Genomic DNA, 12,413 nt, shown 5'->3' with positions numbered 1-12,413 from the left:
CTCACGCCCAAAGACTCCAACAAGGCTACTTTTAGCTTCAAACAATTCAAGGCATGTGGGCCAAAAGAGTTTACCGGTGAAGATGGCCCTACGGCTCTGTTTCATTGGTTTGACTCGGTAGAAGTCACCCTTCGTCAAAGCGGATGCCCAGATCACCTCCGTACTCTCAATGCTACCGGTGTCTTCCAGTCGCGAGCTTTGGACTGGTGGACCGCAGAAAGGAACAAGCGCGGGAACGACGCTGCATACGAGCTGACGTGGAAGGAATTGAAAGCGATCATGATGGACGAGTTCTGTCCTCCCCACGAACGCCAAAAGTTGGAGGATGAGTTCTGGGGTATCAAGCAAAAGGAGGGAGACAATGCTGGTCTCACTGCTCGCTTCAAGCAATTGAGTATCATATGTCCCGACCAGGTCAAGACTTCTGATATGACCATCAAGAAATACATCCGTGCTCTTCCGGATTGTGTCGCAGATTTTGTTCACGCCTCCAAGCCCGCAACGATTGAGGAAACCTACCTGCTCGCCGCTGAGATTAATGACAAGCGGGTGAAGGCTGGTTTCTGGGATAAACAAACCAAGTCTCTGCATCAAGTCACCGCAGCATCAACCGATAACACCACTGCCCAAGCCTCCAAGTCTTCGAGAAGAAGAAAGAAGAACAAAAGTTGCGCTGCCGCAACCAATGCTGCTCCTCTTCAGTCAGTACCGCCACAACAGCAGCAACCACAGCGCACTGCGCCAGTGATCAATGCGCCGCCGGCGAAGCGTGCGTACACCGGCCCCCACCCACTCTGTGCTACATGTTCTTATCATCACCCGGTGGGTGTGGCCTGCCGATTCTGTGCCCACTGCAACGTTTACGGGCATTTCACTGCGAGTTGCCGCTATGGTCCCCGTCAAGCTCAAGCTCAAGCCGCTGTTAACCAGGCTCTACTCCCAGCTCCTCAAGCTCCTCAAGCTGCACAGGCCCCGGCAAACAATGTTCGGACCTGCTTTGCATGTGGTGACCCTAACCACTTCGCGAACCGGTGCCCGAACAGGGTGGTGAAACAAGAAGCCCAACAACCCCAGCAACAACAACAACAGCCTCAACAACAAGCCGCTCACGCCAGAACTTTCAACATCAATGCACGCCAGGCTCAAGCTGATAACAACGTGGTCAATGGTACGTTCCTTGTGAATGGTATATATGCATCATGTTTGTTTGATACTGGAGCCGATAACTGCTTTGTGTCATTTGAATTTGAGAAGCTTCTTAGACGTAAGCGCTCTTATCTTTCGACGCCTTTCGAAGTAGAAGTCGCTACCGGAAGAACCATTGCTGTCAATTCTGTGCTCCGTGATTGTACCCTTAAGCTCAACAATCATGTATTCCCGATTAATCTCATTCCAATGCAACTCGGAAGTTTCGATGTCATAGTAGGCATGGACTTTCTTCGTGAAAACCATGCTGAAGTTGTGTGTGCCGATAAGATGATTCGTTTTGTGCTAGCTAGTGGTGATATTCTTTGTGTTTATGGTGAAACTACTGCAAAAGATCTCAAGCTCATGTCCTGTCTTCAAGCTCGCAAATATCTCCGCAAGGAATATCGAGCCTTCTTGGCCAACATTGTTGTAGCAGAGACGGACAAGAAAAAGAAAGTTGAAGTCAATGATGTTCCTGTTGTCCGAGAATTTCCTCAGGTGTTCCCTGATGATCTTCCTGGATTACCTCCAAGTCGTGATATCGACTTTCGAATCGACCTTATTCCAGGAGCCAACCCAGTGGCCAAGGCTCCGTATCGACTCGCTCCATCTGAGATGCGAGAACTCTCAAACCAACTCCAAGAGTTACTTGAAAAAGGCTTCATTCGCCCGAGCACTTCTCCATGGGGCGCACCAGTCCTTTTCGTCAAAAAGAAGGACGGGTCGTTCCGAATGTGCATCGATTACCGGGAATTGAACAAGCTGACCATCAAGAACCGATACCCTTTACCAAGAATCGATGATCTGTTTGACCAACTACAAGGTGCTCAGTGTTTCTCCAAGATTGATCTACGTTCAGGCTACCATCAGTTGCGGATTCAAGAGGAAGACATACCCAAAACCGCTTTTCGAACCCGATACGGCCACTACGAATTTGTTGTCATGCCTTTTGGTCTGACCAACGCACCCGCGGTCTTCATGGATCTGATGAATCGCGTGTGTAAACCGTTCTTAGACCGTTTTGTCATTGTATTTATCGACGATGTCCTGAACTATTCCAGATCGAGGGCCGAACATGCGCAGCATTTGCGATTGGTTCTCGAATTGCTTCAGGGAAACCAACTCTACGCCAAATTCTCCAAGTGTGAGTTCTGGTTAGAGGAGGTTCAATTTCTGGGTCACATTGTGAATAGTCGGGGTATACACGTTGATCCTGCAAAGATTGAGGCAGTCAAGGGATGGGTTACGCCAAAGAATCCGTCAGAAGTTCGCTCTTTTCTCGGACTAGCTGATTACTACCGGCGATTCATCGAAGGATTCTCAAAGATTGCTGTACCGCTTACCTCCCTTACCCATAAAGACAAGCCTTTTGTGTGGGGAACCGCGCAAGAGACTGCTTTCCAAACCCTCAAACACATGCTGTGCCATGCACCAGTTCTTACACTGCCGGACGGAAGCGATGACTTCGTTGTCTATTGTGATGCTTCAAACCTTGGACTTGGCTGCGTTCTCATGCAACGAGACAAGGTTATAGCTTACGCATCTCGACAGCTCAAAATCCACGAGAAGAACTATACAACCCATGACCTCGAGCTAGGCGCAGTTGTCTTTGCCTTAAAGATTTGGCGACACTACCTGTATGGTACAAAGTGTACGATCTTCACTGATCACAAGAGCCTACAACACATCTTTAACCAGAGAGAACTCAATATGCGTCAACGCCGATGGGTAGAACTTCTCAACGATTACGACTGTGAGATCCGTTATCACCCAGGCAAGGCGAACGTAGTTGCAGACGCCCTCAGCAGAAAGAATTACGTGATAGGTGTTCGAAACATCCAGGCTCAGTATAACCTCGAAGCTCTCATCCGCGAAGCACAACACGCTTGCTTTAACGAGCGTACGTTGAAGAAAGAACGAATCCATCACGATGGAACTCAGCTCGTGAGCAAAGCCAACGGGATATTCTATTATCTGGACCGAATCTGGGTTCCGAGGAGGACAGATTTGCGAAAGATTATCATGAACGAAGCCCACAAATCCCGATATTCCATTCATCCCGGTGCGGATAAGATGTACCAGGACCTTCGCTACAAGTACTGGTGGCCTGGGATGAAAAGGGATATTGCTCTATATGTTGGTAGCTGTTTAACTTGTGCAAGAGTCAAGGCTGAACACCAAAGACCGTCAGGCTTACTCGAACAACCGCCGATACCCGTATGGAAGTGGGAAAGCATAGCTATGGATTTCATAACTAAGCTTCCGACCACGCCATCAGGTCACGGCAGTATTTGGGTTATAGTCGACCGTCTAACCAAATCAGCCCACTTTCTGCCAATACGAGAAGACTATAAGGTGGCCAAGCTAGCCCAAATCTACACCGACGAGATCATTAAGAATCATGGTACGCCTCGAGACATCATTTCTGATCGCGACGCTCGGTTTACATCGAGATTGTGGGAAACTTTTCAAGCAGCTCTGGGTACGACGCTGAATTTGAGTACCGCATTCCACCCGCAAACCGACGGGCAGACTGAAAGAACGATTCGTACTATTGAAGACATGCTCCGTGCGTGTGTTATCGATTTTGGTGGTAGTTGGAGCAAACACCTACCGTTGGTCGAATTTTCGTACAATAATAGCTATCACTCCAGCATCGAAATGGCACCTTTCGAAGCCTTGTATGGTAGGAGATGTCGCTCGCCTATTGTATGGCACGAGGTCGGCCATTCACAATTGACCGGACCCGAGATTCTGCAAGAAACGACTGACAAGATCCACCAGATAAGGGAAAATTTGGTAAAGGCCCGGGACAGACAAAAGATGTACGCCGATAAACGACGCAGGCCCCGCGAATTTGCAGTTGGCGACTACGTGCTCCTAAAGGTATCACCTTGGAAGGGAGTAGTCCGATTCGGCAAAAGAGGGAAACTTGCGCCTCGATTTGTTGGACCTTTTAAGATTCTGGAAAGGATCGGTAAAGTTGCCTACAAACTCGAATTACCGGAGGAACTCAGCAATGTCCACCCGACTTTCCATATTTCAAACCTTCGAAAATGCGTAGCCGACCACGACGCAATAATACCACTCGACGATCTTCAGGTTAATGAGACGCTGCACTTCGTGGAAAAGCCTGTCGAAATCATGGACCGACAGACCAAGCAACTCAGACGCTCACGCATTCCTATTGTAAAAGTACGATGGGAAGGCAAACGAGGCGCGGAGTTCACTTGGGAACTCGAAAGTGACATGAAGGCCAAGTACCCGCAGTTGTTCAGGTAGATCTGAAGCATCAAATAGATAAAATCACACGGCGATGTACGGTTCTCGGCCTAATTTCGGGACGAAATTCCCTAAAGGAGGGGAGACTGTAACACCCCGTGTATTCCAAAGTCAAAGTCAAAGTCAAGGGTTGACTGTTATTGGAATTAAAGATTAATTTCATTTTAGTTTCATTTTTTGATTTTTTCGTATTATTTGGAGTAAGTGTTGTATAATCAAACTAATCGACAGATAACCGAACTATAAATCAACGACCGACTGTGAATGATAGGAAGTAACAACGCAATAAAGCTAGTCAATCAATAACCAAGGTGAATCAAATCAATCATCAAGCTCAAGTGTGGGGATTTTAGTACTTTTATACGTGTGTGTGTGCCTTATGTGTTACTTGTGCATGTTTACTTTTATGTTAAAGTGTGTGGTGAATCAATCAAATCAATCAAGACTCAAAGGTAAATCAAACTCAATCGAAATCGAATCCAAATCGTGGTGTAAGGATGCTTGTATGTAGATATAGTAGTTGGAACTAAAAGTAATTTGATTAGGAATTCTACCATTCTCAAATCATCGTTCATCGAACTCGAAATATCGAAAATCGTCGCAAAACACTCAAGACTAGGCAAGCCGTTCGAACAGGGCAACCTGATCGAACAGGCTAGCCGATCGAACAGGGCAACCTGATCGAATAGGCTAGCCGATCGAACAGGCTGTTCGATCGGACAGCTGCTCGATCAGGAATGCTGTTCGATCAGCTGACCCTTTCCTCTTTTGGAAGCCTATAAATAGGGCTGTCTTTGTCAACCTTTCCACTTTTGGAAAAGCTCTGACCGACCAGCCTCTTCTTCTCACTAAACCTCAGATTTCTCTCAAACCGGTAAGTATTTCGCTCTAATCTTTGTACGTTTTTGTTCATTAATCGATTCTCCATCTTTCTATCTTTCAAAATCTGAATTTCATCCATGAAATCACCAAGAGCTAGGTGTTCTTGAGTGATGTCATCATGGTGTTCTTGGTGTTCATCAAGAACTTCATGTTCTTGACTTCATTCAACCATGAATAAGCTAGATCTAACCGATTTCCACATCAATAACTTAAAATCTACCAAAGATCTTAACATTTCACGGTGGGAAAGGATTGGAAGATGGGTTTTCATCTATCTTTCAACTCTTTTACACTCAAACCGGTGAAAACGAGCTTGAACCGACTTATAAATCAATCTAAACAAACACATGGTTCAAAGATTCGGGTTCTACCGAGAGATATACCGATTCCGGGTTAAACGTTAAACTTGGGTTCCAAACCGTCTCTGACCGAGTTTGGGTGATTCCTGCTCGAGTCAGTAGGCTAAATGGAGACTTCAGTTTCGTGGTTCAACTCGTAGTCAAAATATTTCTAAAACATCAACAATTAACGGGAATAACTAAGTGTTAAATGAAAGGTTAACCGAATCGAGAAGCTGGCCGAACGGCTAGGCTGTTCGATCGAACAGCCCAACCGAACGACTATGCCAGCCGATCGGCTAGGCTAACCGATCGACTAGCACTTAGGCCCTCAAACTCAAAGTGTATTATTGACAAAGTGCTGTTCGATCGACTACGCCAGCCGATCGGCTAGGCTAACCGATCGACTAGCACTTAGTCCCACCAACTCACAAAAGTGTAGTATTGACGAGGTTCTGTTCGATCGATCGAGCCACTCGATTGTAAACATTACTGCTCGAATCATGAGATACTATACTTCAACACTTAGACTTTTCAAAACATTGGAATGTCACCCGATCGAACATGCCAGCCGATCGAGTGACATATTTGAAAACAACGAAGTGCTAACCGATCGGTTGGGCTAACCGATCGAACAGCTGTTCGATCGGCCAACTTGAAAGGTAGTACAAACCATCATACACAAACACATCTTTCACATCAAAGGAAGAAACAATCCACTTGAAAGAACCAGCCGATCGAGCCAGCCAGCCGATCGAATGGATGTTCGAACGGACTTTCAAACCAATCGAACAGCCCACTCGATCGAACTGCTGTCCGATCGAATGGCCTACTCGATCCAAGTACATTGTTTACTTATTCCGCGTTACTCATCGTTGTGTTATCGAACTATTCAGGCTAACCTATTCTCAGTGCTCCCTTCAATCCACAACCAACCACTGTGAGTATACTCGATCCCTTTTTGCTTTCAGCACTTTTGGGTGTTACATACGTAACCTATCAAGTTCACAAACAACACAAACTATTTGAACGCTAACCCACCTGCATGTAATACTTGTCTAAATGATTGCTGTTTATTATGTTTACACGTGGAGTGCTATCTACCTGCTTTAGCAACGTAGTACTATAGTTTGGACTCAGCACCCGTTCACACGGGGGTTGCTAAGGACAATTACCTGCATGGATTACGGTGGTAATCATGTATTGCGAACTGTCTCGGACAGTCAACTCGAAGTCATTGGTATTGATGGTCCCAAGTTGATAATTTACATGCATCGTTTGCCCTTGTGTACGTGCTTGGTTATGCGTAAACTATTCGAACTCTATATGCTATATCAAACTTGTGTACTCACCTTTACATTATATGTATTGACTGTTATTTTAACGTATGTGACAGGTGTTTAAGCTACTAGCGTGCTAGGGAAGCGAGGCAATAATAAACTTCTAGGAGCCTGTGTCCTTAGGACAGTGTCCACGTACCTGTTCCAGGGCCATAATTATCTGTAGATCTTGCACTGGCACCTGTAGTCAGTAAGATCCACAGTGGTCGTCTAGAGGTCTTAAAACAATATTTACTTTTGGTTTGTAATAATTAAGAATTTGAGTTGTCGGAACAGTTCCCATATTGTTTAGTTGATTTCTATGATAACTTGTTATTATTTGGAACACGGTATGGGACGTGTTATATAACTAAATTGTATGATAGTTGTTGTGGAAACTTCTGAACAATCTGTTTCGCTCAGTGCCGCGCCCCGATGATTCCGCCATCGGTTGGGGTGTGACAACATATGCATGTGTTATGTTACGTAAAGGAAAGAAAAAGAAAATTATATACTATTAATTATACATAAAACAATTTTCAATTCCTTGTTCCGACGTCTTTTGCGGCAAAATTGTTCCTTATCTCTTTGGCCATTCTTTTTTTTTCATAATTTTAAGTTACTATATATTATCTTTCAAACCAAACTGCCGAACATTTTGGGATACGATTCTAGGATCGCCGTTCCTTATAAACCTTTCATAGTCACTTCTAAATTTGATCTTCATACCGATCATAACTCGGTCGTTGCACTACCGTCGCAATCCTCCATAAACCTTTGTCCGCCAAGAGTCAGTCGCCACCACAACACGCGACACTTTACCAGCTATCGTTACCTCCGCACAACCGCCGCCGCATATATCCCTCCCGAACTAGACGTTGCGGATTTGAAACCGCCATACCTGTCGCACTCCATCGTCCGTCTAGCTCCGTCCGCGCTACTCCGTCGTGACCGTCGCCACATCGTTCAGGCCGCATCAATTGTTGTTGCTTGATTCGGTTTGTTTGATCATCTGCAGCTCTAGTCTTTTGTCTCCGGTTAGCTCCGTTTGGTGACTAAGGTTTTTGATTTTCGAGGTCGACTTAATTAATTGGGTTTTCTTTTGCTTGCTAATAAGGTACGGATTCTGTTTCTTTTACATCATAGTATAATTTTATTCAATCCGTTACTTTGTAGTACGGATATTTTCGTTGGATGTTTCAGTTCGTATTGCTATATGATTAGTCTTTATTATAGCATGCAATAGACCTTAGATTTTGTGCTCATTATTGCATGTTCCCTTTTAGACTTATGTCAAAATACATTTTATTTCTGATACGGCTTTGTACTCTGTCACCCGAGCGCTTCTGACTTGTCGTTGGGGCATCAACGACATGGCACTCATCGTGACGGTGCGTAACTAAAGTTCACGGCGTTTCTAGTTTGTGCTTGTGTAGCACATGGCCCCTAGAGGCGAATAGATCGATCTTAGCTCTGACTCCTGTTGAGATGGAATAATGTGTGTACGCCTACATGCACCATCTCGGCGCATGGACTATAGCCATGCATGCCTCTGTTTAGGCTCGTGGGTGCTTCTATATTACGTGACTTGTTTTATTGTTATATGTTGTCACATATGTCTTGTATCTGTTATGATATATTTGATATGTTATATGCATCAGATTATGTTCAGTATCTGTTATCTGTTCAGTATAAGTTTTGGGATTCAAGTTATATACGTATCTGTTTCTGTGCCAAAATCTAGACTTGTTTGACGTCAGTACCGTTCATGTTTCTGTCCGCATGTCTGTCTTACGTTTACTGTTGATTTCTCCGTTACTGGGCAACTTTTTGGCTCCGCCGTAGTTTCTTTCTTGTGTTGTTTTATGTGTGTTTTGCAGGTAATTGGGGGAAACAGGGATGAGTGAGAGGAATATGAAGTTCAAGTTTTAAAGCCTTTCGTTTTTTTTATTTCAGTAATTGAATAATATAAGACTTAGGTTTTCTGGTGGATTCGAGACTTTTGTTTCTTGGTTTCTATCTTTTATTGAAACTTTTTGGTTTTTGATATCTGTAATAATGACATGCCAGCCTGTTCAGGTTGGGGTGTTACAGTTATGGTATCAGAGCCCAGGCTCTTTTTGTAGAAAACTTAAACAATAATAAATAAACATGTGAGTTAATGGGTAGACGTTGGGTTAGGATTCCGTCTCTGTCATCTTTCGCACGCTATGAAACTTTCCTCTTTTCACACGTATCTTCTTTTCAGATGCCTCCTCGAAGAAATGTGAACAACAACGACGTCCCTATTGAGACTCTGATTGCTAATGCTGTCAATACAGCTGTTGCGGGTTTAGTTCCCAACCTTCTACAACAGTTGCAGCAGAACAACAATAATGTACAACCACCCGGGGGAAATAACAATGGTAACAATAACGCTCCTGTTACTATCCTTGATTGGCTTGAGCGCTTCAGAAAGGAAAAGCCAAAATCGTTTAGTACCGCTGCTACACCAGTTGAGGCGGAAAACTGGATTGCTCATATCGAGAAGTTGTTCGAAGTGATGGGCGTGGGTGATGCGTTCAAAGTTAGGCTTGCTAGTTATAAACTGGAGGACGATGCTCATAGGTGGTGGAAGACCTTGAAAGAAGCTCGTGGAGGAGATCAGTATGCAGCAACACTTCCTTGGGCTGAATTTCGCACTTTGTTTTATCAGCAGTACTTCACTAACGTTGATAGGAGTGAGTATCTGAGAGAGTATGCTTCTATCAGGCAGGGGGATGATGAGCCTATTATGGAGTTCAAAGCTCGTTTTAGTCGTTTGGTTAATTTTGTGGGCCCGGCAGCAGGTACACCACAGCAGCAGACTGAGAATTTCAAATGGGCTGTATGTGATCGAGATAGGAAGTTCATCCTGAATCTTCGTTTCACTGACATTACTGAGGTAGTCGATGCGGTAAAGAATTTGAATAATGAGAAGAAGCAACGTGAGAAGGATCGCAAACGCTCTAGGGAGAACGACCAGGATAATTCCGATAATCAGGGTGGCAATGAGCAATCCCAAGACCGTGAGGACCGTTCTGATAGGTACTACAACAATAAGTCGCGAAGTGGAAGAAACCGTTATCAGAATCGTAGGCCTGCACAGAATCAGATGCAACAGAGCGATGCCCCTGGAGCACAGCTACATAATCAGCAAAACCCGAATCAGAATCGTGCTGATATCCCTCCTTGTACTCATTGTGGGAAACGTCATGGTGGAGCATGTCGCCTTGCTGAAGGTCGTTGTTTCAGATGTGGAGATGCAAACCATTTGATTAGGGACTGTACTCGCCTGAGCAGCGAGCTAATACTGGTGAAAACACTAAAACTACTAGGGGAGGTTGAGTTTTCGCACTCGTAGCTAATGACGCAGCTAATGCCTTAGGTACGCTTTCCGGTTATGTGCAAATTGGTGAATATGATACGTATGCTCTTTGATATTGATGTGACATATTTTGTGGTATCACTTTTATTTGCTAAGTGTTTGAAGTTCTGGTCTGCAGCTTTAGAGTATCCTCTAGTTATATCTGCTCCTTTTGGATATACTTGTTTTGATTTGATTTAGTATCCGTTTATTTGCCATATCAGAAACTCCGTAACTTAGTACGTTTGATGTCTAATTGTTTGCTATGTGTAAAGTCTATTCAGTGTCCATTATGTGTGAAACGTTCATATTCGTACTTAGCAATTTTGAGGACAAAATTTTTTTTAGGGGAGTAGAATTGTGATATACATACTTATATATAAAATCAATTAATAATAGAAATAACAACAAAAAAAAAGAAAAAAATCTTTATGGTTTACATATGCATGTGTTATGTTACGTAAAGGAAAGAAAAAGAAAATTATATACTATTAATTATACATAAAACAATTTTCAAATCCTTGTTCCGACGTCTTTTGCGGCAAAATTGTTCCTTATCTCTTTGGCCATTCTTTTTTTTTTCATAATTTTAAGTTACTATATATTATCTTTCAAACCAAACTGCCGAACATTTTGGGATACGATTCTAGGATCGCCATTCCTTATAAACCTTTCATAGTCACTTCTAAATTTGATCTTCATACCGATCATAACTCGGTCGTTGCACTACCGTCGCAATCCTCCGTAAACCTTTGTCCACTAAGAGTCAGTCGCCACCACAACACGCGACACTTTACCAGCTATCGTTACCTCCGCACAACCGCCGCCGCATATATCCCTCGCGAACTAGACGTTGCAGATTTGAAACCGCCATACCTGTCGCACTCCATCGTCCGTCTAGCTCCGTCCGCGCTACTCCGTCGTGACCGTCGCCACATCGTTCAGGCCGCATCAATTGTTGTTGCTTGATTCGGTTTGTTTGATCATCTGCAGCTCTAGTCTTTTGTCTCCGGTTAGCTCCGTTTGGTGACTAAGGTTTTTGATTTTCGAGGTCGACTTAATTAATTGGGTTTTCTTTTGCTTGCTAATAAGGTACGGATTTTGTTTCTTTTACATCATAGTATAATTTTATTCAATCTGTTACTTTGCAGTACGGATATTTTCGTTGGATGTTTCAGTTCGTATTGTTATATGATTAGTCTTTATTGTAGCATGCAATAGACCTTAGATTTTGTGCTCATTATTGCATGTTCCCTTTTAGACTTATGTCAAAATACATTTTATTTCTGATACGGCTTTGTACTCTGTCACCCGAGCGCTTCTGACTTGTCGTTGGGGTGTCAACGACATGGCACTCATCGTGACGGTGCGTAACTAAAGTTCACGGCGTTTCTAGTTTGTGCTTGTGTAGCACATGGCCCCTAGAGGCGAATAGATCGATCTTAGCTCTGACTCCTGACTCCTGACTCCTATTGAGATGGAATAATGTGTGTATGCCTACATGCACCATCTCGGCGCATGGACTATAGCCATGCATGCCTCTGTTTAGGCTCGTGGGTGCTTCTATATTACGTGACTTGTTTTATTGTTATATGTTGTCACGTATGTCTTGTATCTGTTATGATATGTTTGATATGTTATATGCCTCAGATTATGTTCAGTATCTGTTATCTGTTCAGTATAAGTTTTGAGATTCAAGTTATATACGTATCTGTTTCTGTGCCAAAATCTAGACTTGTTTGACGTCAGTACCGTTCATGTTTCTGTCCGCATGTCTGTCTTACGTTTACTGTTGATTTCTCCGTTACTGGGCAACTTTTTGGCTCAGCCGTAGTTTCTTTCTTGTGTTGTTTTATGTGTGTTTTGCAGGTAATTGGGGGAAATAGGGATGAGTGAGAGGAATATGAAGTTCAAGTTTTAAAGCCTTTCGTTTTTTTTTATTTCAGTAATTGAATAATATAAGACTTAGGTTTTCTGGTGGATTCGAGACTTTTGTTTCTTGGTTTCTATCTTTTATTG

At 43.6% G+C, this 12,413-nt stretch overlaps 1 protein-coding gene across 1 annotated transcript; it reads left to right on the top strand.

Moving 5' to 3' along the window:
* The first annotated feature begins 9,170 nt into the window (after positions 1–9,170).
* LOC110887542 lies at positions 9,171–10,391 on the top strand. Its single transcript, XM_022135121.1, has one exon. The coding sequence runs from the start codon at positions 9,171–9,173 to the stop codon at positions 10,389–10,391; it is 1,221 nt and encodes a 406-aa protein (XP_021990813.1).
* Positions 10,392–12,413: the final 2,022 nt, after the last annotated feature.

Source organism: Helianthus annuus, chromosome 11, assembly GCF_002127325.2.
Source record: "Helianthus annuus cultivar XRQ/B chromosome 11, HanXRQr2.0-SUNRISE, whole genome shotgun sequence".
NCBI classification, from domain to species: domain Eukaryota; kingdom Viridiplantae; phylum Streptophyta; class Magnoliopsida; order Asterales; family Asteraceae; genus Helianthus; species Helianthus annuus.
This window is presented reverse-complemented; position numbering and strand designations above follow the sequence as displayed.

Bases quoted from the DNA above. Each gene is read 5' to 3' on its own strand.
- LOC110887542 (XM_022135121.1), top strand. From the start codon at position 9,171: ATGGGTAGACGTTGGGTTAGGATTCCGTCTCTGTCATCTTTCGCACGC.